This window comes from Chionomys nivalis, chromosome 15, assembly GCF_950005125.1.
Source record: "Chionomys nivalis chromosome 15, mChiNiv1.1, whole genome shotgun sequence".
NCBI lineage: Eukaryota > Metazoa > Chordata > Mammalia > Rodentia > Cricetidae > Chionomys > Chionomys nivalis.
The window spans coordinates 22,084,448-22,111,147 of NC_080100.1; the positions used below are offsets into that span (position 1 = coordinate 22,084,448).

General features: G+C 42.3%; 2 protein-coding genes across 6 annotated transcripts in view; both read left to right on the plus strand.

Annotated features, from left to right (window-relative positions):
• Nucleotides 1-16,829, plus strand: part of Rai14 (retinoic acid induced 14) — a 161,319-nt gene extending 144,490 nt beyond the window's left edge. For 4 of the 5 annotated variants that reach the window (XM_057789855.1, XM_057789853.1, XM_057789852.1 and 1 more), the window contains 8 exons: nt 498-584; nt 1,779-1,865; nt 5,054-5,108; nt 6,751-6,869; nt 9,200-10,705; nt 12,009-12,158; nt 14,244-14,309; nt 15,033-16,829. In XM_057789855.1, the coding sequence (XP_057645838.1) occupies nt 498-584; nt 1,779-1,865; nt 5,054-5,108; nt 6,751-6,869; nt 9,200-10,705; nt 12,009-12,158; nt 14,244-14,309; nt 15,033-15,110 (2,148 nt within the window). In that variant the 3' untranslated portion in view covers nt 15,111-16,829. The remainder of the gene's footprint in view (nt 1-497; nt 585-1,778; nt 1,866-5,053; nt 5,109-6,750; nt 6,870-9,199; nt 10,706-12,008; nt 12,159-14,243; nt 14,310-15,032) is intronic. The other variant, XM_057789856.1, reaches the window with a different exon arrangement.
• A 5,972-nt stretch (nt 16,830-22,801) lies between these two features.
• Ttc23l (tetratricopeptide repeat domain 23 like) overlaps nt 22,802-26,700 on the plus strand; it is a 44,160-nt gene continuing 40,261 nt past the window's right edge. Inside the window, exons 1-2 of the mRNA XM_057790190.1 lie at nt 22,802-22,824; nt 23,772-23,843. Of these exons, the coding sequence (XP_057646173.1) occupies nt 23,776-23,843 (68 nt within the window). The 5' untranslated portion in view covers nt 22,802-22,824; nt 23,772-23,775. The remainder of the gene's footprint in view (nt 22,825-23,771; nt 23,844-26,700) is intronic.

Here is a 26,700-nt window from a genome sequence, read left to right on the forward strand (position 1 = left end):
TTTCTAAGTCATAGAAAGCAGATATTTTACAGCAGATTTATTATGTGCTAGCTGTTGCTTATGAGGAACCTTTGCATATGAAGCTCTCCTTTCCTCTCGTTCCTTCAAAGCGGGGTGGTGGGTGGTGGGTGAATGGGAGCCACGCAGAGGTGCAGAGTGCTCTACATTAAGAGGAAAAGTTGACTCGGAATGCATTCTGGGTGCTGCATTGTGATTGATAGGCATGTCTTCATCCTTTCCCAGTTCTACACACCACCTTAATCCGTTTGATTTGGTTTGGTTTTTAAACCTTCTTGCCATCAAAGCATGGGTTGCTGGGAAGAAAACTTAGCGAATGCATGCTCCTTATTGTCCTGCGGGCAGTGTGTTTCAGACCTTGATGCAGCTAGGAATGTGTGGCTGCCAGCAGGTTGTTCTCGTGTTTGCTGCAGCTACTTGCTCCGACTTTACTAACATAACTAACCCACCTCCATTCTGTGGGCTGTGATAACTTTCAGCATGATCACGTCTCTAAAATGAGCTCAGAAAGAAGTGGAACTCCAAAAAAACGCAAAGCTCCACCACCTCCTATCAGTCCTACCCAGGTAAAATCAAGAGCGGACGAACCATAAGCAAAACCAAAAGCCATCCTTCTGTGTCTGGGCCCAGAGGGAGGCTGCGATACTGACGCCTAAGTACACATTCCAAATCTCCCTTAGTAGCTTTCAGTTTCGATCTGTGGGGCTGAATGTGTAGCATAGTAATAAATACTTGCCTAGCATGTGTGAGCCCCTGGGTTAGAGCTCCAGAAGGACACATGCATGCACGCACACACACACACACACACACACACACACACAGAGAGAGAGAGAGAGAGAGAGAGAGAAAATGGCAGTGTCCGTTATTAAGCTGGAATATTGTGGGTTTCATTTATCTTAAAATTAGAATTTAGCATTATCCTTTTTTTTAAATCTCAAGGAAATTTCTTAGTCTTAGGACTGGGGCTTTTCCTTAAGATGGTCTTGGGTTGTCATTAGCTCATATGAACAGCTCTAGAGAGTGCAGAGGGGATGGCTAGCTAGCAAGAACTAGAGGGTAACGGATTTTAGGTTTTTTTTTTTTTTTTTTGGATTTTCGAGACAGGATTTCTCCGTAGCTTTTTTGGTTCCTGTCCTGGAACTAGCTCTTCTAGACCAGGCTGGCCTCGAACTCAGAGAGATCCGCCTGCCTCTGCCTCCCGAGTGGTGGGATTAAAGGCGTGCACCACCACTGCCCGGAAGTTAGTTTCTTAAGATATTAATATTTGCTTTTTTGTTTATTACATTTATGGGTGGCTAATATTAAAAGTTTTTTTTTCTGAGTACGTAATAGCAACATACATAGAGGAGCAAGTACAAAAATATGAAATATCAAATAAAAACAGGATAGCTTTTATTGCCAAGATAAGCACAGGATATAAAAAAAGATAAGCTAGTGGGAGGACTATTGAATCTGTCAGACACTTACAAATATGTTAGCACATCCATTACTAGTGTTCCCAACCCACAGTAGAAATCTATAGATTTTAAAAGACTGATGCAGTTAGTATTGTAGCATTAAGTTGAAGTTACACTCTGAGAGCGTTCAGAAATACTCGAAGCAGCTGGACTGCCTTGAGGATTTTACTCCTGAGTTGAATGAACCTCTCCATACCTACTGCTAGATCTAACCACAGGGATTAAACCATGGATTGTTCAGCACCTCGGAAGACAGGCTTTGAAGACACGTCCGTTATTCGTGGCTTTCTTTTTCTCTTTCAGTTGAGTGATGTGTCTTCTCCGAGATCAATAACTTCCACACCACTTTCGGGAAAGGAATCAGTATTTTTTGCTGAAGCACCCTTCAAGGTATTCCTTTTCTATGTTCAACTTTCTTACCGTATTTATGATAGCTGATGGCCTTGCTTTAATTTATACAATACTGTGCAAAACAGATTACACTTTTGAGTCACTATTTCATGACATTTCACCACGAAGAACCCCTTGATTATTTTTTCTGGCATGGACAACACAAAAAAAAAGTTTAGAAAAAAATAAACCACATTTACTAATAATTTTAAATAAGAGATAAATGATGTTTTTGTAAAATCGTTAATTCATCGAAGCAAGAGAGTGGAACGGTGGTTCTTAGAGTTGAAAAGACTGAAGAATTTGGGGAGATGTTGAGGGAGAAATTAAAGAGCTCTATTAAATGACACAGTGACTTGAGTTCACAATGTGTTTTATTCTTTAAAGTTGCTAAGGGCTAAGGAGATGACTCAGTGGATAAGATACTTGTGAATGAAGAGCTGAGATCAGATCCCCAGAATGCACATAAGGGGGTACAGTAACGTGGGTCTGTTATCCTAGCATTCTCAGGGGTTCCCCTGGAACTGAAGTTGCAGACACTGATACAACCTGTGGGTACTGGGAATTGAACCCACGTCCTCTGGTAAGTTAAGCAGCTGCCCTTAACTCCTGAGCCATCTCTCCAGCCAAAACCAAAATGACAGTGGCATAAATTACTTCCTTCTGGTTGGTAGCCCTCATCTCATGTAATTCTCTACATGAAATAAAGCATCCTGTATTAGACACTAGGTTAGAAAAAAATACATTAATTGAGACAAATGTGGTGGTACCTGAAGTACCCAGCTAAAGGGGGTAGAGGCATAGAGATCAGAAGTTCAGTGCCAACCCAGTATATGGAAGATTCATGCCTACCTAGCCTGAGCTTTGTAAAATGCAACCCTGCCTTAAAAAAATAAAATAAAATAAAAATAAAAAAAAATAAAAAAAAAAAAAACAGAACCCAGGGACTTGGCTCAGTGGTTGTATTTGCCTCGTGTGTTAAGACTCAGATCATCCTCCTCGTGTAAAGACAAAAAGGATACCTGTGGTGGGGAATACAGAACTGCTGCAGTTTAGCTAACGGTGATTTATTGTGCTAATATCTCCATTTTGGCAAATGTATTATAAACACAGTCAAAAAGTAGTATTTTTACCCTGATTCTGTTAATGTTAACTTCTGTGTAACTGCCTTACAAATCCAAAATTTTCCAGGTATGAAGTATATTACAAAAAATGGGAAAAGGAAGAGTAAGGGTCTGAAGAAATGGCTCGGTAGTTCAGAGCACGTGCTGCCTTGCAGGAACCCGAGTTCCACCCACATCAGGCCGCTCCAGGGGATCTGGCACCCACTGCCGGAGTCTGCACGCACTTGTACTCACGCGTACACACTTCCCACCCCACATACACAACTAAACATAATCACAATCATTAAACATTTTTATTGTGTTTTGTTTTTGTTTTTAAAGAAACAGTAGCTTACCTCAACCTAATCTTCTTACGAAGTTGAGTTGACATAAGGGAACCAAAACAGCAGGAAACCTGCTTTCTCATAGCTGTACAGTTTTTTTCATGACTATAAAAGCGGTTGTTTTAGGAATATTAGAAAATCCAGTAGGCCTTATTGCACCCATTCCATGAATATGGGTTTGGAAAGTATTTTTAAAAAGAGAAGGTATCTAGTCAGTGTCTGTTTACCTAACAACCACTAGGGAGTTGTACTTTGGATGAAGCAAAGTTTATGAAATTTACGAAGCTTGTGTGGTTGGTTGCATTTCCACAATCCTCCAACTTAAGATTGTTAAAGATGAACTCTGAAGCCCGTTCTCTCTGTCACTTCCTTCACCCTAACTAGGCTGCGTTAATAAACTTTTAAGATGAACACTTATGCAGGGGAGACAAGAAAGTCGTGATCCTGTTATTAGTGTCCCCGTGTCTTCTAATCTGATTGCGGCTCAAGAGGGGTAGTGCGTTTCAGCCAGTGATACCACGAATTGTAAATTTTGTTTTTGTTTTGTTTTGTTTTGTTTTTGTTTTGTTTTTTGTTTTTTGGTTTTTTTTTTGTTTTGTTTTTGTTTTTGTTTTTCGAGACAGGGTTTCTCTGTGGTTTTGGTTCCTGTCCTGGAACTAGCTCTTGTAGACCAGGCTGGCCTTGAACTCCCAGAGATCCGCCTGCCTCTGCCTCCCGAGTGCTGGGATTAAAGGCGTGCGCCACCACCGCCCAGCTTGAATTGTAACTTTTAAGAGGAAGACGGAATCTAATTCCTAAACAATGCAAAACAAAACGAGATTTTTTTAAAATGACAACCATTTGGAATGCCTAAAGCTTAAAAAGACCGGGGGTTGTTGAGTGTGTATTATGGTAGAACTAGACCTATCGTTTTCTGGAGGTGGGATTGTAAAATGTTAGATACTTTGTGTGTTTGACAATTTTGTCACAAGTTAAGTGTGCACCTACCATATGCTCCAGCCCAGTGTGTTTATCCAATGAAAGGAAATATATGCCTATACCAAATCATATACTTAAATGTCACCGCTTATTCACGCTATCTCTAAGCTGAGAACATTGTAAATGTCATCAGTAATTGCGTGGATAGAGGTAATAATCTTTATGAGAGAATATCACTTGATAGTAAACTGTGGACAGAATGTGCTGCCGTGTAGACAGCACAAGAAATAGAAAATCGTCATGATGAATAGGAAAGGCCCGGCACAAAGATACCCTTACTGTGTGACGTTCTATTAGAGCAGCTTTAGAAAATACAAAAAGGGAGTACTGGCTGCCTGCAAATGGAGCAGGCTGAGCCCAGTTGGGTTAGGGAAACAAGGGGCATGATTGGCAGAAGTCTTGATTGTCATAATGCCTCTCTCAGTGTATTTGTTACAATCTTAGGACATGGTCCAGAAGTGAGCTGCCACATAAACTATAATTTAAAATATAACTAGATAAAGTTCCTTTAAAGTTACTCTGAGAGTTGTTATTTTCAAAATTACACTCTGCAGTTGCTAATAGTTTCAGAATTAAACTTTATCAAGTCACTGTGTCTATTATTTGCCCAGATTTTGAAATGTTTTTCTGTGAGATTTTTCTGCAGCAGAGCAACACAGCTCTTCTCTCAGCAGCTCACCGAGGAAAGGCGATTTGATGCTTAACGTGTAATGAGCACATTTAGGGGAATTCTTTCAATGCAGTTTTGTGTTTCTGCACACAGGCTGAGATCAGTTCCATACAAGAAAACAAAGACAGACTGAGCGACAGCACCACAGGTAAGGACGGGAGAACTGGTTTTCCTTCTTTTGACATTTAGGTTTTACGTGTTTCTGTAAAGGGAGCAGAGGCCAGTCACGCACTCTGTGTCAGGTCATGAGAACCAGCCCATGCCCATGCCCCCTGCACAGACTACCAGCAATGCATAGGCTATGCTGTCTGCACTGCAAGGGGCCTTAATTTACATGTTAAAGAATTAAGTGTGGATGTTAAAAAAAAATCATTTGTCACTATCAATTAGTAGTTTCTGTAATTATGAATAGCACTGGCAGAATAGTGACATTGCCTAGATGACTCACCGTTTCCTGTCGCCTTGCTGTTGGAGACATGTCCAAATACCATGTCTAGTGCCTCCCAGAGAAAGTATGGCAGTTAGTAGACCTGCTTTCCATCTCAATATTTAGTGTGTTACAAATCAGCTTTCATATTTCTGTAGTCTATGTATTTATCTTATACATTTACACTGTTTTGAGATGCAGACCATAGCTTTTTAGTTCTCAGCTTACAGCATTACATTCTCATTCCAGAGAAACAGCAAGTTCTGTCCCCAAGACAGACGGAACCATGCTATGACCACAACCTAACGTTAACACCACAGGCTCCAAGTATATTCAAAGAGAGCACCTGCTAGTAAACAATACAGTCCCAGTGGCTTCACCAAGGCAGGCGTCAACCAATGTGTCTTTTAAAAGTCTCTCCTGGGACCACAATTCTGAGGTTGAACCCTCTCTAAAAAAGGAAAAAGAGAATGAGTCCTTTTTAAAGAAGATGCTGATATTTAGACTCATTGTGTCTCAAAGAATATGGTATCTTTAGAATTATATTTCAATGATTGTATATGATTTCAAATGTCCCCTTTGCTCAACATTCAGTTTCTTAGAATATTGTACATTTTATATGTAGATAGATTTGTAAACTTTAGAAATGAAATTTTCCAATTCCTGGTAAAAAATCAATTGATATAACTGAATAAATGTTACATTGGATACTTCTAAAAACATCTATTTCAGTGGTTCACAGCTTGTGGGTCACAATCCCTTTGGGGTTTGAACAACAGTCAGATATCCCCCATCACATAAACCTGAAAACAAAGATTTGGGGCAGACATAGAGGTGTTGCTCCACCTACAGATAGTTTTTGGAGACAGAATAATTGAAACCTGTTAATTGAACCAAAGAAATGACCCAACCTCTGTATGCTTGGATGGCTGTATGTGTTTCCATACAGGCTTCTTTTCACCAGGAAAAACAGGGATGGGAGGAGGGGATAGGGGAGGAAGAGACTTGTTGGGGAGTCATTTGCAGCGTTTCCAAGCATGGCGATGACGCCTGAAGTAATCAGGGTAAGAGATAAACCAGATGCAGAGAGACCTTTGAAAGGATTCACACCTGGGACGTGGGGACAAAGAGAAATGAAAATCACTAATGGTGTGGTACTTGGGGTGAATGGCAGGTACCCAGAGCTGCCAACTGCCACAGCCCGCTGTGTAGCTGTGTCCTGTAGGATTGTGCCAGCGATTCCACAGCAGGGACTCACTGGCAGCTCACAGCCGCCGTCCCTCTGCCCAGCTGCGGAGGAATTAGAGGAAAAGCACTTGCGTTTATCAAACACGGCTTTACATTTCCTTTCTGTTCTTCCAAGGTGCGGACAGCTTGTTGGATGGAAGTTCTGAGGCTGACCAACAAGATCTTCTTGTCCTGTTGCAAGCAAAAGTCGCTTCCCTTACCTTACACAACAAGGAGTTACAAGATAAATTGCAGGTTGGTAAAAATATCGCTGACAGGCTATCCTGTAAAGTATTGCTGTGTTCAAGGGTAGTTGGGTACATTTAGTTTTAAATAGCTACACATTTCTTCTTTTCCTGTATAGTGTTTCTTTTTTCCAGTATAGTTAACTGTAAAACTCTTAATGGTTTCAGGTTATTTAACAGTGTTCACTAATTCTATTTTTGGAAATTGCTAAATTATGTATAATTATATATAGTTTAATAAGTATAGTGACATAAAACTTAAATATAGAATATAGATACTATTTATATAAATTAAGTTAGTATATATATATGTGGTATACACAGCATGTTATATGAAAAATCTCATCTATAAATTTTAAATTTCCATGTTTATATATATATTATATCTTGCTTTTTTGTTGTCTGATAGTTTCACATATTTATATAGTTGGTCACTTTCACCCTCCCATGCTCCTCTCAAGCTCCTCCCCCTCCTGCTGAAGCCCCACTTCCACCAAATCTCCCTCCTGCTTTCATGTCTTCTGTGTCCCTCCTGCTTTCATGTCTTCTGTGAGTGACCCACAGATTTTAATTATAGGTTCCTGCAGAAGCTTAGGTAGGAGGTTATTTACTGGATCAAGAGCAACTTTACCAGTGGTTATACCAATGAAGAAAAAAAAATGGCACCTCCTCCTCCAACAATCCTTAACAGCTAGTAGCCCCTTGGGAAGGGGTGGGGCCTCATGGGCCCTATCCGCCCAGAATGAAATGCTGAAGGGTCCAACCTTGTGTGGATCTTGTGCAGATAATCACATCTGCGGTGCATTCCCAAATGCAGTTTCACGTATTGCTGCATGTCTGCCAATCAGATTCAAGGGTTTGTTTGTTTGTTTGTCTTTTTGCTGCACACTTCCCAATCTAATTCAAGGGTTTGCTTGTTTGTTTTGTTTGCCACCCCCCGTCTCTCCCCTCCCGTCCCCCAGGATTTCTCTCTGTAGCCCTAGCTGTCCTGGAAAACTAGCTCTGTAGATTAAAGGCGTGCGCTACCAGCACACAGCCTGGCTCAGGTTTTCCCTTCTCTCTTCCATGGTGTTCTCTGACTTTAGAAGGAGGTGGTATTGATGTCCACTTAGGGCTGAGCAGTCAGTTCACCGTTCCTTATCCCTTGTACTTTGTCTAGTTATGGATTCTGTATTAACTGTCACCCACCCATCCTAAGAAGCTCCTCTAATAAAGACGGGGAATAGCACTAACCTGGGATGAATCTATGCATATAGACATGAATATGAGACTGTTACCATTTAGCAAGACTCAACAATAGTACCAGGTTCTCTCTACCCCTGGGGCCTATGTTCACAGACCGAGTATGAGTTTCCTACTGAGAAGTGGGCTTCAAATTCAGCTAGGAGCATCATGCCTGGCAGGTCAATATTGTTCTCACAGAGTTCACGATGGCTAAGATTGATGGCTTTTCTTCCCTGTCAGCCTACAGCACACCCTCTGGCTGTGCAGTTAGCCAGGAGGGAGAAAACTTCCACCTCCTCTCAACTTGGTTTCTCCTTATCATGTAACCAAAGGATTTTTGGCAACTGATTCTTACCACCAAGGTCTGGTGTGTAACCAGGAGCCATGTCAATAACCTGTAATGTTTTGGGGGCCTTGGGGCTTCTCTGATCAAGAACTCATAGGGAGGTATTCCATACAGCTGACTCTGGAATTTTCATTTAATAACCTATTGTTTCTGGCAGGAGCATTATCCGTTCATGGAGGGCACCTGTATTCAAACCTTTATTTTTTAGATTATAATTTTTAATAAGCTTATTAAATAAATACGACTTTTTCATGTATCCTTAGTTTTGTCTACCGATTTGTCCTTTTCCCCATATCGATATCCTCCTGCCCACCTCCTCATTCAGACCTTTACACATTGAAATTTTATACTTAAATTTTTTAATGTATATAGTAATAGCCATTGATGTAGTAAAATTGACCTCTAATCATCTTAAGAACCTGGTGGAAAATAACTATGCAGTGCCTTGGGCAATTGAAATGATAAAAAAAAAAAAACAAAGAAAAATTTGAAATGATATAAAAAAACAAAGAAAAATTTGAATTGGAGGATAGATGAAACAGTTAAAATGTTTTAAAATTACAGAAATGATCTGTGCTCATAGAACACGGAGTAAGCTTGCCGTCAGTCTGGCTCCAGTGTCACAGACCATGAGTTTACGTGATCCAGGAGAACACATGCAGAATGATCACTCTGCTCATCCATACCTAAACCTCAGGTTGTCCCTCGCATTCCAGTGTGCACACCTAGCCACTCCTTAGAGTGACTGTCATTCCTTGTTTCTTTCCCAGGCCAAGTCACCCAAGGAAGCTGAAGCAGACGTGAGCTTTGAGTCTTTCCATTCCACTCAGACTGACCTGGCCCCCTCCCTGGGCAAGTCTAGTGAAGCCCCTTCCTGGGATGCCAAATCATCGCCACCTGTCGAGCATACTGATGCCAGAATCCAACAGCTACAAGACAGTCTGCAAGCTTTGCAGAGGCAATTGGAGAATTCTGAAGCGGAGAAGCAGCAGCTCCAGGCCGAACTCCAGTCCCAGAGGACAGACCTGAGGTGCCTGAACAGCGCAGAGATTTCAGAGAACGGCTCTGACCTCAGCCAGAAACTCAAAGACACTCAGATCAAGTACGAGGAGGCCATGAAAGAAGTCCTGAGTGCGCAGAAGCAGATGAAACTGGGCCTCCTCTCCCATGAGAGCACAGACGGCTATTTGCAACTTCGAGAGCCGGGGGTTGCTGATGGCGAAGTTGGCATTCTAAAGCAGAACCTGCAGAACGCACTGGAAGAAAGTGAGAGGAATAAAGAGAGGGTGAGAGAGCTGGAAACAAAGCTGGCGGAGAAAGAGAAGGCTGGGGCCGCTAAGCCACCTGCAGAAGAGTGTGAAGAGATGAAAAGCTCATACTGTGCTGTCATTGAGAATATGAATAAGGAGAAGGCGTTTTTGTTTGAGAAATACCAGCAGGCCCAAGAAGAAATCATGAAACTAAAAGATACACTCAAAAGTCAGATACCACAGGAAGCCCCTGATGACGCTGGGGATATGAAAGAGGCCATGAACAGGATGATAGATGAACTCAATAAACAGGTGAGCGAGCTGTCGCAGCTGTACAAAGAAGCCCAGGCAGAGCTGGAGGATTATAGGAAGAGGAAATCTCTAGAAGATGCAGCTGAATATATCCACAAAGCGGAGCATGAGAGGCTGATGCACGAGAAAAACCTATCCAGGGCGAAAGCGGAAGAAGCACTGTCGGAAATGAAGTCACAGTATTCCAAGGTGTTGCACGAGTTGACGCAGCTCAAACAGCTGGTAGATGCACACAAGGAGAACTCTGTGTCCATCACAGAACATTTGCAGGTGATAACCACGCTGCGGACAACGGCCAAAGAGATGGAAGAGAGAATAAGCAGCCTCAAAGAGCATCTTGCGAGCAAGGAAGCCCAAGTCACAAAGCTGGAGAAGCAGCTCCTGGAAGAGAAAGCTGCCATGACCGACGCCATGGTCCCCAAGGCTTCCTATGAGAAGCTCCAGGCATCCTTAGAGAGTGAAGTCAATGCGCTAGCAACAAAGTTAAAGGATTCGGTGAAAGAGAAAGACAAAGCCCACTCGGAGGTCGCCCAGGTTCGAAGTGAGGTCTCACAGGTGAAGAGGGAAAAGGAAAACATCCAGACCCTCTTGAAATCCAAAGAGCAGGAAGTGACTGAACTTGTGCAGAAATTCCAGCGTGCTCAGGAAGAACTTGAAGGGATGAAGAAATGTTCTGAGACCTCTTTAAAGCTGGAGGAGGATAAAGATGAAAAGGTGGGTGAACGTTCCTTGCTATTAGGTTTCTGGCACTGAGTCCTCATAAGGCCCTTCCGATTTTCCTCTACCATACCTTTACGGAACGTGTTGGTAACAACCTGCGTGAATACTCAGAGGCTCTGTGCCTGTCTGTCGCCGTCACCAAAACCACATTCATAGCAGGAAGAGCCAAGTGTGGCAGTAGACACCAGTAATCCCAGCACTTATAAATTGAAGGCTACCCTGGGCTCTATAGTAAGACTCTGTCTTTTAAGTAAAAAGGATTTAGGATATTTTTTTAAAGACTGACCTGAAAACACAACAGTACAGGTACACTCATACACACAAATTAGAAACATTAGTGATTTAATACAAGCTTCAGGTTGCTACTGTTGTGATCCTTCTCGAAATGCTCCACAGGCTTGCCTGATCCTATGGAGGCGTTTTCTCAGCTGAGGCTCCCTCCTCTCTGATGACCCTAGCTGGTGTCAAGTTGACAGAGAGCTAACCAGTCCAGCTAGTATTAGGGATCCAGGACAAGTGTGACGGGTCTCCTCGCCACCCGAATCACCGCAAACGCTGTTTTCCCCAATCCCGGTTTTCAGAGGTGTACAGATATAGAGTGATTGGTTGGAAGAAGCCAGCAATTTACAGGTGCTTCTGGGTGTGATACAGAGGATGGAAGGAAGCAAAAAGAAGTGAGTTCAGGATCATTCTGTACCCTTATGTTCTGAATGGCATTAAAACCCTATTCGTTCTTCACCCGGGACTGCTGGGGCGACGTGAGAAATTATGTGCACTCTAAAGTGAGATGTCTAGAGAGCTTAGGGCTCCTTAGACTGACTGGTTGTCCATTTCGGTGGGAAAGTATGCAGAGCTTCAAGGAGCAGTCTAGGAGTTAAGCCCTCTGAGTATTTTGCTTTGTAGATGATGAAGAATCACTTCTGGATTCAGAAGGAGCTAACGCTCCCTGTGTCACAGGCAGATCTGGCAGATCTGTATTTGAACAAACAGTGTACTAAATTTCTACTGCACCCCTTTCAAAGTAAGAAAAGAACTTTGGTGCTGTAGCTTTTCCTGCCCTCGTACACTTAAAACACAATGGGCCTTATCTGATTGGCATAGACTCCAAGGTCTTAACTGGTTTGTCTGAATTTGTTATGCTTTATTTTACGGATTTCCTTTAAGAAATTAAAAAAAAAAAACCACATTGGATCAGCGATTCAAAGAAATGACTAATGTTGGAGGCCTAGAAATCTCTAGAATCCCACTTCTGCAGACGGATTATTAGCCTACTAATTTAATTTTTCTTTCTCTCCAGATAAATGAGATGTCGAAGGAAGTCGTGAAGTTGAAGGAGGCCCTCAACAGCCTCTCGCAGCTCTCCTACTCCACAAGCTCATCCAAGAGGCAGAGCCAGCAGCTGGAAGTGCTCCAGCAGCAGGTGAAACAGCTCCAGAACCAGCTAACGGTGAGCATGCTTCTGTTCTCGGCTTGTCATGCCTGGAGGGTGAGCAAGTTGCATACCAGCTCAGCTGGCCATGGCAAAAGAGATAGTCCAGTGAGCAGTGGACACCAGACTCGACCAGTAGAGTCAATGCGATAGGTAGATGTATCTGTCACTGAGAAGGGAAAGTCAGGAGAGCGAGTAGATACTCACAGTCCCTCATCCACTGCTTTGTTGCTCCCATCTTTCTGTGATGGTCATGCCTCAGCTCTGGCAGTGCTAAAAGCATCTTGTTGTTAGGGGGTCAGGATCTTAGGTAGTTGTGTCTCTAAATATTTGAAGTTGCTTCTTGCTTTTTCTGCTTATTTTACTACCCAGAAGGCCCGCTTATATTTTTGTTTCCTTTGCCTATTTCAACAAATTCCAGCCTTGTTTACAGACAAAGTAGTTCTAGAGACCAGAATGCTGAGAATCAGTTCCATTGGGCTACTATCAGAGCACAGCAGGGCTGCTGTGGGACTAAGGGAGCATCCAGCTCCTTTCCTGCCAGCTTCTAGATGCCCTCTGCCTTTTAGGGATCATCTTACCTTGCCCACCTTCAGAGTACATCACCTGATCTTCTGCTTTTATTCTGTTGTCTCTTTCCACCTTCCTTGCTCCTCTCTTTGGAGACCTGACATTATATTTGAAGGCTACTCAGATTATCCAATAATAACCCTCTCTCTCCACCTCTGAATCCTTAATGACTTGTGCAAGATTCTTTTTTGCCACTTAAGAGTGTGTCGTGTAGATGGTTTGGCCCTTTTAACCTTGGCAACAACTTTTCCGAAGGAGGGATGGGATGGGCTCTGGATTGCAGTGGACTTCTAGTGAAGCGAGTAAGGAGATAGGTGCCCAGTAGGGCTGAAATACCACATCGGGGGGGTCAGGCGGAACCCAGGACACGCTTGCCAAAGAGAGGGGTGTGGTGAAAGAATCTGCTCAGAGTCAGAGGTGGGAACGAGAGACAGGACTAGGTCCATGAAAGTGAGGAGCAGCATGGCAGGGCATGTTAGGAAGCTGATGAAAACTGGAGAGGCTGGGCTGTTACATGGATCCTTCACCCAGATATTAAAGACAACCAGGGGATGACAGAGGAGGAATGGAAAGGAAGCTACCAGCGGAGATTACACAGAGCAGATGTAGTGGCGCACACTTGTAATCCTAGCGTCCTAGCACTCAGGAGGCTCAGGCAGGAGGTCACCATGAAGGTGAAGCCAGCCTGGGATGCTGACACTGGTGAGGAGAGAAGAAAGGGTATTGATGAGCATGTGTAGGTTTGTTTAAGTAATTCATATTTTATGGTTTTCATTTGCTTCATAGAGAGAAGGGACTCATTCTCTTCGATTAGGCGGGAGGCGGGTGAGGACCGTAGGAACAGTCATTGGGGGAAACTGTAGTTCTAACTAGCAAGGAGCAATGGATGCAGCAGCAGCAGCCGTAGTGAAGACCCTTGAGACTGAGACTGTTCCTTGTTTGTGTCCTTAGTACAGATAACTAAATAGCTGAACTCCTTGGGGACCACATGGCATTATATCTGTGTACAGTACCTCCATTAAAAATGAATAGATTTTTATCTTCAACTAAGTGAACGACGATTTAGTAATTATAAATTTGCAAATTAAACACAAATAAACAACATAGAATCTCTTAAAATGAAGTTTACCCATAACTCAACAACTCTGAAACACTTTCATTTTGCCTTTCATGTATTTTCTTACAACATTCACTTACAGTGACTCTCTCTCTCTCTCTCTCTCTCTCTCTCTCTCTCTCTCTGTGTGTGTGTGTGTGTGTGTATGTGTGTGTGTGTGTTAAATTGGGATGGTAATAAATACTTTTTCCACAGCTGTTCTTCTAGCATTGGCGTACTGAGATATTTAGAATAGCGACAAGCATTTAGAAACACAAATCAGCAAATTTAGCAAATCTAGAAGCTTTCTGTGCTAACATACGGCTGCAGATGTGTACCACCTGAGTGGTCCACCTGAGTGACAGCTTTTCATACTTAATATCTGCATCTTTCAAAGATCCCCAAGCTCATTAGTAATGTCAGGTTGTCTCTTTCAGGAATGTAAGAAACAACACCAGGAGGTCATATCGGTTTATAGAATGCATCTTCTGTATGCTGTTCAGGTATGGTAACACCAGCGGCATCCTGAAGAAATCTGTCAGCCTAGCCAAGCAATGTCACATGCCTGTCATCCCTGTAATTTAGAGGTAGAGGCAGGAGGACCAGGAGTTCATTGCCATCCTTTGCTACGTAGTGAGTTTGAGACCAGCTTGGGTTACATGCAACCCTGTCTCAATAGTAACAGTAATAAATGGGGCTGCAGATGTTGCCACCGTCGGACTAGCAGAATGAACTAGAATTAGAGGAGTCTCCTTTTTGGGAAACCTCAAATGCTTTTTGCGTAAGATTTTGTGTGAAGCCTATGCCTTGCCTACTGGTGGTGGGTTTATTATTTACTGAGGGGGAATTATCACTATGAAAGATGTATCTTTCTTTCCCCATCAAGAAGACCCAGGCTTTATTTAATAAGGATGCCAGTGTCTTCAGATACCCCTCAGCCCTGCCTTGCCCTTGTGCTTGCTTCCGGCTAGCTGGGCTCACACAACTAAGATCACAGTTACCCTTTACTGAGGATTTTGGTAGATTTAGTCACCCCTCAAAGGAGAAACAGGAAGCTCTCTTTGATTCAACTCCTCATGGAAATGTGAGAATTGATAGCACTGATATTCTTCTGAACACTGTGGAGATTTAGGAAAAGGCTAAGTCCCAGCCATCTCGCTCCCCAGGGAAGAAGGTGCCGAGATGCAAGGAAGTTCTAATGCATATCGTCTGTGTGACTTTTCTAGGGCCAAATGGACGAAGATGTCCAGAGAGTCCTGAAGCAAATACTCACCATGTGTAAAAACCAGTCCCAGAAGAAGTAAACCGGACGCATTGGCTGGACTCCGCCCCTTTTGTCGCCTGTTTTTGTGTTAGATCTGGAGTTGTTGCCCACCACTGCCATTGTTCTTATCCATGGTGTGCACTGTGACCTAGCGCAGCTTCTTTTCCAGAGGTTTCTGGGGACTAACCCCAGGAGAAGATGCTCTCCTCAGAGCTGCATGGGTACTTCAGACCAGCAGAGGTGACAGTCCCTGTCATCTCTTCAGAATCTACAGCTGGGATCAGCTATGCCCCAAACTCTGCCTTACCTTCCTTGGTACCTGGCTATCTGAGTGATGTTCCTGAGTTACACGGTGCATAGTCCTTGCTCTCTGCCTTTGGGCCATGCCACTCAGCATGGGGGAGCATCTTCGCCCTCCCTTCCCCAACCGCGATTTAGTTTCTTACCAAATTAGAATAGCATTAGAAGTGAGTATTTAAGATCCTTTATCCTGTGGATTTAAAAATGCAGATTCCATCTTTCTCCCTCCAGCTGCCTTACACATCTTTGCCCTCTTTGTTGGTCTCACAGTTTGGTGAGAACTGCTAACTGAAATACAAGTATCAATCCGAGGGGGAACGGTCCTTAAAGGTTTCTAAGTAAATCAACATATTGCAAATTTCCTATGCAAAGTTGACTCCTGCTGTTATCCACGAAGCTCAGGAAATCCAAATATTTGTGTTTCAGCAAAGGACAGTAAACTGTGTGTTTACAGCCAAAAGAAATGCCTCATGGTTCCTAACCTCAACTTTTTTAAAAGTTTTTTTTTTCTCTATGATATTTTTATTGGCGTTTAAAGATGTTTTCATAGCTAAACCCCGAAGTAAGTGAGATTAGATTATATTAACAATATTTTTAGATAACCATGTTTAAGACTTCTTAAAAAAGTCACTTTTTCCTCAAAAAATTTCAGCTATAGCAGAGGGCCAGTTTTATATTCCAAACTCAATATGAGCTGCCAACAGTACCCCTAGAATTTTCTAGTCTACTTATGAAGTCCTTCTTTTGCCAGTTGACTATCGGTAAACACCCCAAACTCTAGCACCCATAAATGATTCCTGGAACCCCTGTTAGTCCCAGCCAGTGTCTCCATGTTGAAAGTAAATGCCCGGCGTGGTAACATGGTGCACAGCAGAAGTCTTGGGGGAAAATATGTCTGTTGACTTTCAGGTTAAAATAACGTTTGACTTGCTTGCAGCTTCTCTTACGGCCCTGATCATGAGGGAGATTAGTGGGATGCAGAACTTTTAGTACCTTACTAAGGGTGGAGGCCCACTCTGACAGGTTCAGTGGACGGCGGGGCTGCCTAGGCTCTGAGGCGCACGGCTGAACTGCCAATGTTCATCTGTATTAGGTAAAGACCAAAGCCAGCCAAACAAAAGTGGCTTCGGGTTGGTGGTGTTCCTTTTCTTAAGTTGTCTAATTACAGTTCAGCATTTCTCAAAAATGCTCCAAAGAAATGTGGAAGGGTTTGTCTCAGAACTTAAGAAGTTACAAAGCCACCTCCCCTGGTGCCCACCCCACAGGAATGCTGCAGAATGTAAAACTTGAGACATTTTGTAGGATGCCTGACAATGTGTAGCCTTTTTCTTGTTTCAGGATGCATATTTATTACAAGTATTCTGGTTAAATATTGAAAAGATATATGCTGTAGTTTAGCATTTTTATCTTTGTAATTTTCAGAAATTCTTGCAGAAAATAAACCTGGTTCATTTTTTCATCCCTTTTGTCGATTTGTGGTGTATTTGTGAGCAGATCTGTAGCTTCGGTTGGTTGGTTTAATAGCGCTTCGGTGTGATGGTTTTTACATCCCGCTCCATCCTTGACCAGTGAGAGCTGTCCCCGCCATATTACATAAGATGACATCATCCTGCCTACAGGCTCCTGGGTTCATCCTGAACTCTGTTCCCTTGGGCCAGTTTTGGGCATTTTGTGTCATATTTCTTTAATTCAAAAGTACTTGTTATATATACAAACCTATTCTGGATTTTTTCCCCTGCTTCTATCTCCTTTATTTTTTTTTTTTTTAGTTTTTTTAAAAAGTAAATACATCCTCCTATTTTATTAATAAGACTAATTCAATCCTAGGGGATGGGGAGACTATTTTGGTGGTCAAGAAGTGGAGGCAGAAGAATCAGGAGTTCAAGGAATACCTTCTTGGGTTGCATAATGAGAGATTCTGTCTCTAGAAGCAAAGAAAACAAAAACAAAATCAAACCTCTTGTAGGACCTTAAAATCAAACTATCCAATGAGAAATAATTCAGCAGTGCAATTACTTAAGTAGTGGCGTTATTTCCCATACAATAACACCATCAATCCCTTCCACTCATAGCTGGAGTCTTCCTTCTCTGCCCCAGCTGCTAATGATGTGATATATTATACATTGAAACTTGATTCAAGAGAAGCATGTGTGTGGTACTCAGTTTGCTTACTTGAACCTTTAACGTTCCCCTCCCTCCACCACCACTATCCCCCAAAAGAGTAAAAAATAAATAAATAAAAGGTAAAGGCGGTTGGAGTTATTTCTATTTTAGGTTATCAAGTACATGTTCCCCAAGAGAACAATTGACATCACTGGAACCAATCCACCAACTCAGACGATGATGTCATGTGGACAGATTACTGGACAGATTACTGGGCAGGGGATATTTCCCTCCATGGTTAGGTGTCAGCCTATAACTAGGATAATTAAGTAAACTAAAAACAGACCTTTCCCTTCTGGTTCCCAGCCCTTAGCTAAACTCTCCAGAAACCACAACCATTGAATGAGTGACCTGAGACAGTCTTATGTAGGAATGTATTTTAATATGAAGATTCTTTTTAACTGCAGGACAATATTTCCTAGTGCTGTGATTTAGTTAACTGCAGGCTCGATGATGAGTCTTTAATCTGTAAACACCTTGTGGCTGTAAAAATGGTCTATCTTATGCATTCACAAGTGAGGACTTTTCATGTAATTTTCAAGGAGACCATTTTTACTCTACCTTCCCATTATAATTCCGCCAATGTGGAGAATAAAGTATTGTTGACATCATCATATTAGTGAGAAAGAATGGTCTTATCCTTCGTAGTGGATGAATCATAGAATATTTGTTCTTCTATAAACTGTTAAGACAGGCTCCAGAGCCCTCAATAACTAAATCCACTCTTCCTAAGATAAACATATGATACACTGCGGGGAGAACCTCCCAAACATGTTGAAGCACAACTTTTTGCACTGTGACAGCTCTGGGATGTTGGGTGCTGACAGCAGCAGAAACGCTGTCCAACAGTGATGGAGGTGATGCTCTTTGAGAAAAGTTAAAATGTCGACCGCAAGACAAAGAGCCGGAAAGGGCAGCAGACTCGGGAAGAAGTGGGGGATTTCTGCCAGCAGTTCAGGGTTGAAAGCTGTTGAACATTACAGGAGGGCATGGGAGACTGGAGAAATCAAAGACCAAAACGAGCTCTCATGATGGCCACCACAAATAGTCTTTGAAAGCAAATAGGGAATGAGTTCCAGCCTGTGGAGAGGCTTCCAGAAGGACTTATGTCCCAAGAGATGGGAGTGAGTAAAAATGAAGAGATTCCTTCACTTTCATTATAAGCCAGGCCCTAAAAGAGGAAGAAAACACAGTTAAGAGTTTACTGTCTACCAGATTGTACAAGATGAGTGGGGAAGAGAAAAGAAAAAGCCATAGCCAGAAAAGATTGGTAGTAAAAGCTCCCTGTGTGTTACCTCTAGAAGTTTTGGAAGCTGTGCGTTTAAGTCATGTCAAACACTCTGGTAGGAAGAATAAGTTTTCTCCAAGAGGTCTATTTATACAAACAAACTTTGAAATCTGTGGTGTTTTGAAAGAAGATGGCTCCCATAAGGAGTAGCACTATTAGGGGTGTGGCTTTTTTGGAGTAGGTGTGGCCTTGTTGGAGTAAATGTGCCACTGCAAAGTAAATGTGGACTTTGAGGACTCCTATGCTCAAGCTATGCCCAATGTGACACACAGTTCACTTCCTGTTGCCTGTGGATCAAGACGTAGGACTCTCAGCTACCTCTCCATGCATGCTGCCCTGCTTCCTACCATGATGACAATGGACTAAACCTCTGAAACTGTAAGCCGGCCCAATAAATGCATTCCTTTAAAAGAGTTGCTGTGATCATGGTGTCTGTTCACAGCAATAGAAACCCTACCTAAGACAGAATCTATGTGAATAAGTTGTTATATACAGGGAAGAGGATAATTTAAATGGCTTCTTAGTTGACCTTAAGATTGTCCTGGATGATCATTAGGATGGGCCTACTCTAACTCCAGAACTCCTAGAAGTATCCTGATAGCATTTATTTATTTGTGTCTGAGTTTGTGCACATACATGTTTGTGTGAACCTGTGTGCCATAGTGCAACATGTGGAAGCCAGTGAACACTTTGTGCTCTCTGGATTCTGTTCTCTCCTTTGATCGTGTGGGTCCTTAGGAGTAACTCAGGTCGTCAGGTTTGGCAGCTCGCACCTTTACCCTCTGAGCTACATCATGCCAGCTCACCAGGCATCCTTTAAAATGGAGGAAAGAACAGGAATTCAAGGGAACTTTGAACATACTGCCTCAATAGCTTTGAAAGCAGAAGAAAAAAATAGCTAAAATGGCTGTCTTCTGTGCATTCTTGCCCAGTAACACAAATTTTGGTCGCCAAAATTGTAGGTGTTTTTTTAAGCCAATAAGTTTGTTACAGAAATGAGAGAGAACTGATAATAGTCCTTATACTTAACTGCATATATTAAATGCAATTGATAACATACTGTTCACAAGGTGCATCAAACCTGTCCTGTCATCTTGTAGGTATTGAGAAATCACCAGATAGGTGGAAAAATTGCCTACAAGGCCTTGTTTACCTGTTTCTTTCCCCATCCAGTATTGTAGAATATTATTTTATGTGTGTTGCTTTTGTTTACACTGTTTAACTCTGTGACACTGTGATTATTTGCCTGTCTTAAACACCTAATGGTCTAATAAAGAGCTAAACAGCCAATACTGAGGCAGGAGCAGGGATTGGTTCAGAGTGAAATAAGCTGCGGTGGTTTGAATAAGAGTGACTACCATGGGCTCATATAATTGAATGCTTAGTCAGCAAGGGGTGGTACTAATTGAAAGGATTAAGAACTGTGGCCTTGGAGTAGGTGTAGACTTATTGGAGGAAGTTTGTCACTGAGAGGTGGGCTTTGAAGTTTGAAGGGCCTAAGGCAGGCCCAGTGTCTCTTCCTGCTGCCTGAGGATCCAGATGTAGAACTCTCAGCTACTTCTCCACATCTGCCTGCTTGCCACTATGCTCCCAGCAGTGATAACAATGGACTAAACCTCGGACAGTGTAAGCAAGCCCCAATTAAATGTTTTCCTTTATAAGAATTGCCATGGTCACGGTGTTTCTTCACAGCAATAGAGCCCTGACCAAGACCATAAGATATCTGTACTATCTGTACTAGTTTGCTTTTTTTTTTTTTTTTTTCAAGACAGGATTTTTCTATGTAACAGTCCTGGCTGTCCTGGAACTCACTTTGTAGACCAGGCTGGCCTTGAACTCACAGATCTCTGCCTCCTCTGCCTCTAGGTTTAAAGGCGTGTGCCACCACCACCTGGCCCTAGTTTGCTTTTTTGTTGGTATAATAAATATCATAACCGGGCTGGAGAGATGGCTCAGTGGTTAAGAGCACTGCCTGCTCTTCCAAAGGTCCTGAGTTCAATTCCCGGCAACCACATGGTGGCTCACAACCATCTGTAATGAGGTCTGGTGCCCTCTTCTGGCCTGCAGACATACACACAGACAGAATATTGTATACATAATAAATAAATATTTAAAAAAAAAATAAATAAATAAATATCATAACCAAAAGTAACTTGGGAAGGAAAGGGTTTGTTTCATCTGATAGCATACATCAAATCACTGAGAAAATCATGACAGGAACTCAACCAGGGCAGGACATTGCAGAGACCGTGGAGGAATGTTGCTTACTGACTTGCTCCCAAGCTCGTGTCTGACTACATTTCTTAGGAAGCCAGGCCCACCTGCCTAGGGATGGTACCACCCACACTTGCTTAGGTCCTCCTACATCAAGTAGCACCTGAGAAAGCCTGACAACCTAATGAAAACAATCCCTGGACTGGAACTCCTTAACATAACTGAGCAGCGTCAAACTAACAGCTGAATCTAACTAAGAGAACATCTAATTCTGTCCAGAGAGACCAAAAACAACAACAACAAAGTTCCAAAACATACTTATTTGGATTTTCTTGTTCTTATATTTCATAGTTCGTAGGTTTAGAATCTTTTGAAGGTAATCCCATTAGATTTGGGTCTCAAGGAGCTCTCTGCATGCGCTTTTACTTCCCTGCTAAGTCTTTACATTTGTGTTCTCTCGAGTATTCTTTCTTTTTCCTTTATTTGAGACAAGGTCTCACAATGTACCCCTGGCTAATGTGGCACTTGCTGTCCTCAAATTTGCTTCAGTCCTGCTTCTACTTCTGAAATTCTGAGACTGCTTGCTTTTCCCTTGGGATTAAGGGAGACGATGTGAGTGTACATGCTAGATACTAGAGCTAACTATGGAGACAAATGGCATTCGATTCCAGAGTTAGCAAAGAAACCTAAGTCATACATTGTTACTAAAATCCACATTTGAGGGACAGGGTTAAGATGACAATGGAAGAAAAAGTCTCAGAGTCTGACCATTGCTTCAACTGAAGGTTCTCTTAGGAGCCGGAGAACGAACATAGCGGATCTTTCTAAATTTTTGGCTCAGGAGGTTGTGGGGACAGATTTAAACCTCGTGCTTACAGACCATCTAGCTTTTAACATATATGAAAGAACACTCATTTAAATCCCCCAACTTTGAAAGGCTTTCTTGACACTCTAATGTCAGTGATAAATTTCCACCCAGACGTGTAAGAATGTAAAACATACCAAATCTTTCCTTTGAAAGCAGGAGGGGCTTACCTGCTCGGTTGTCAAGGGACCAGTGCATAGTAGGGCTCAATACATCACTTTGAAATGCCACAGCCAGTATTTCCTTCACATCTTCGTAGCACTACTGTGTGCTTGTGACCTTTTATTTAGGGCTTTGTGGTGTTTGCCAAATGTGCCTTTCCCTCTGAAATGGTAAACCATTTGACAGCTCCTGGCCCTAAGTCTTTATTTCCGGTACTGTTTTCTTCACCAAGCCTGATTCCAACCTTATCCAGAGAGTTAACGCCGACGATGCAAACACTGCTAGTAGCTACGGGAGTCTGTCTCTGATGTCTAGGGACCCAGAAGACCAGGACTGCTGAAGTGCAGGGTACTTCTGGAACGGGCTGGACTGCCTAGCCAAGGATCAGTCCCGAAAACACCCACAGACGGAGCAGTTTTAAAACTATCAGGCTCCTGAGGCCGCCTTCCTTTCTTCCAGGGATTTATCCTCTTTTCCTTCATCTTCGAGAGGTAATGTCCCTGTGAGACAGGCACCACGGGACTATTCACAGCAGCAAGGCATCAATCACTCCAGAGTGGCCCTAGAGAGCCCGCCTTGGGCCCTCTGTGGAGCCGGAAGCGCCCTGCGTTGCCATGGCTCACTGGAGTTCTTGCTAAGACAGCGTCCGTCCCCATGGCAACGCATTGTCTCCAAGTTCAGAAGCCTAGCTTCTGTGCTTCAGGACAGGGCCCTGGCCAGCAGGCTGACCGGAGGCAGCAGAGGTCCTAACTGCCCAGCCCAGCCGGGTGAGGGAGCCGGGAAGGCATTTAGGGGTCGGAGAGCCAAAGGTGCTCACCTTTTAGTGCAGGGCACCTGAACGGGCGGGGAAGATGGGGCCTAGCACTCAGGAGGGTCCACGTTTAGGAAGCAACAGTAGAAAAACTGCGGAGAGACAGCAAGAGATTTGTCCTAGAGGGGGGACCAAGGGCCGGGTCCTAATCCAGGGCCCTGTGTAACGTACGGAAACCGGGAACCGTGTGAAGGACTGCTTAGGAAGGCAGGTTAATCCTTCTGCCTATCCTGTGTTTGTATAACTGGTATTTGGAGCCTGGGTCAAGAAAAGCTGCCACAGTAATCTTCAGGGAGCGTCTAGGAGGTTGTAAATGTTCAGTGGAGTGTGTGTGCATCCAAGGGTTAAGGATAGCCTTTAGAAATGCATTTTACAAATCATTATCAACTCCTCCCATCCCAAGTGGTTCACTTTTGTCAACAGCTAACAGCAGCCTAAGTAGGCACAGGAGTTTTAGCCTCTTAACTAGAACTTTCTATTAAATAGTGGTGTGGTTCCCGGAAAAGGGAAGATTTACTAAAACACTTCAGTTTACACGGAAAATTGATTGCTTTTTGGTTCTGCTTTCCCTCAGCGCTGCCAAAGAGTATTTGAGTTGAACAGGTCACCACTGTTCGGATGACCCAGTAAATGTAAAAGATGCACCCTTTAGGAAATACTTTAAAGGAACTTTGGGGACGTAATATAGAGTAGACAACAGGAAAAAGAAATACGGTTCTGAAAAACACCTCCCATTTCATCGTCTTAGGAGTTTCTCAACATGGGTCTGCATAGTCTATTTGTAGATTTATATTTAGCAGTTTTCATTTATAAAGTTAGGAATATCCAGCAGAAGGAAAACAGAACAAACGTCTAAGCCCTTTCCCCCAAAACTGACCTCACTTGTGATTCTTGGTAGGAAAATGCAAGCCAACCCTATCCGCATTCCAACCGTTAGCAATGACATCGACTGGGACTTCTGCTTCCACCTGTAAGTACCCACAGGCCTTGCCAGGATGCTCACTCGCCACATTACGGGAAGTCTGGCTGAAAAGCTATGCATGCACTTTCCATAGAGGAGAAAGGTCCATAGCTGTGCTGTCTATGTTAATAGGATTATGGAATAACCTCCATTGGTGCCTACAACTTCTGAAAGATGGACAGCAGTTGTACTTCCCTGACTTATGAAGATGTTCACGTTTATAAAATAAAGCAGCATTAGAACAACTTCAGTAAATCCCGGGAGAAAAGCATAACAAAAACTCAGAGTAAGATTTCGTGAAATAAAGAGACAGTAGATGCACAAAAGCATTTTTAAATTTATTTTTACTGTCTTAAATTTCAAATGGGGAGGGGTATGTGGGTTCAGACACAAGTGGAAGCCAGAAGAGGGTGCCGGGTCCCCTGATGGTGCAGGGAGTTAGTTGTAAACAACCTGACCTGAGTGTTGGGAACTGAACTGTGTCTTTGGGAAGAGTCCTAAGTGCTCCTAGCAACTGAGACATCTCTCCAGGCCTAGTTTTACATCCTAGTAATCAATTCTTATTGAGCAGATTCTGTGTGCCTGTCCTTTCACAACTCTGTAAGGATGAGCTGTCTGGACCATCATTACGGCATTGTCTAGATGGTAATTATAAATCTGAGAGAGAGAGGCTGAGCAGTTTGCCCAAATTGCACAGCTAATTAGCGGTATTTAATCCAGGTAGTCTACTTTCAACAATTAGCTTTGCTCAATGTGGCGATCATGGCACTACTGACTTTCTGAGTTGGATAACTCTCTGTTAGGAAGATTTAGAAGTATACCTTGCTTTTAGCCACTATATACAAATAAGACTGTCCCATCTGTGACATTGCCAAATGGCCCCGGGAGCAGAATCTGCCTTAGATGAGAACCACTGCTTTATTCCAGGCTATTGTAGAGAGACACAATGGCTGTCAACCACTTTTAGCATTTACATTTTTCTGAGAGCCGTAATAAAAACTAAACAAAAGTATGTTTAACTTTAATGCTGTCTTACTTCAGTATACTTAAAATAATTATGTGTAATTGCTAAATATTTTATGCTGTTTAATGTTTTATAAAATTTTTTCATAGTGCATCATCAAAATTCAGCCTATTTTCATATTTTTGAGAGCATTTTAATTCTAACTAACCATATTTCATGCTCATAATAGCCACCTGTGGCTAGTGGTTACCTTATTGAAGATTACATATTATAAGACATCATCAGGTTAAATGTTATAGAACTATAAAAATGGACTTTTAAAAAAATATAGCATTCTATATTTTTTTATTCTATATTCATCTCTGAGACTGATGACTCAACCGTTAAGAACACATTTTATGCATCCAAAGGACTGGAGTTCAATTCCTAGCACCTACATGGCAGCTAATAGCTGTCTACCTGTTTCTAGTCCTGGGAAATCCAAACCCTTGTTTGGCCTTCATAGGTACTACATTCACAAGGTGCACAGGCATAATATAGGCACAACTGTGGAATATCCCTTTACACTGTGTGATATATATATCACTGTGATTGGTTTAATAAAGAAGATGACTGACCAATAGCTGGACAGGATAAGGTTAGGGGGCAAGCCAGACAGAACCCTGAGAAGAAGAAGGGCAGAGTCAGAGTTGTTGCCACACACCAGAGAGGTATGCCACGAGCCTTGGGGCAGCATATGGATTAGTAGAAATGGGTTAATTTAAATTGTAAGAGCTAGTTAATAATAAGCCTGAGCTATTGACTGAGCATTTAAAATTAATATTAAGACTATGGTTATTTGAGAGTGGCTGCTGGCACAGGAAATCTCTGCCTATACAAAATACCCATGAAATAAAAATAAATAAATCTTTTTAAGATGTAGAGTTCACAATATAGCATACTGGAAATAACCATTCTTCAAATATATTACCAATCAGGCTTTATATTTGTTATTTCAACAAATGGAATGAGTCACAGTCTAAGAAGGTTTCACTCACCTTGCTGATTCCTTTTATTCTGACTTTTCCTGAGCTATCTCACTTGTCATGATTATGTGGTGTCTTAGGATTTTATTGCTGTGAATAGATACCATGACCACACAACTTTTAAAAAGGAAAATAGTTCATTGGGTCTGGCTTACAGTTCAGGGGTTTAGTCTATTATGTCATGTCAGGAAGCATGGTAACATACAGGCAAGCATTTATAATTAATATTAAGACTCTGGTTAATATGAAGGAGCTGAGAGTTGAACATCTGGATCCTCAATCAAGAGAGAGTGCCCACCCCCACAGCCACACACTTCCTCCAACAAGGCCACATCTCCTAATAGTGTCACTGCCTTTGGACAAAGCATTCAAACACGAGTCAAGGGAGGGGGGCAATTCCTATTCAAACCACCACATGCAGCCACCTTTTTTTTTTTTTTTTTTTAACCTTCTTTTAACTAAATGTTCAAAGCTAGCTCAGGGATTTTTGTTCTCAACTCACCTGGGAAGACCTCAAAGTTTGTCCTTCTTTGAGGTTGTTATTGAAGACTGCTGCTTTGATCTCAACATAATCTCTTTCAAGGCTTAATTAAAACATTAGAGCTTATGATTTTTAATATCCATAATTAGCATTCTCTCTCATGACTTCATGGCCATACCACATCTATGAAATAAGAAGCTCAAGTAAAAGTTTTCTATTGAGTGAAAATGTCCTTTAGCTGTTCTGAGTTGATCATCTCTTTTTACAGGTTTCCCTACTCCTTGGTACTTTTAAACATTCTAAAGACTCATGTTCTTTTTTTTTTTTTAACCCTTCCTTGTTCACTAACAAATGGCTTAAATTTCCTGAGAGCTAGATAGGGTTTGAGAAACAAAT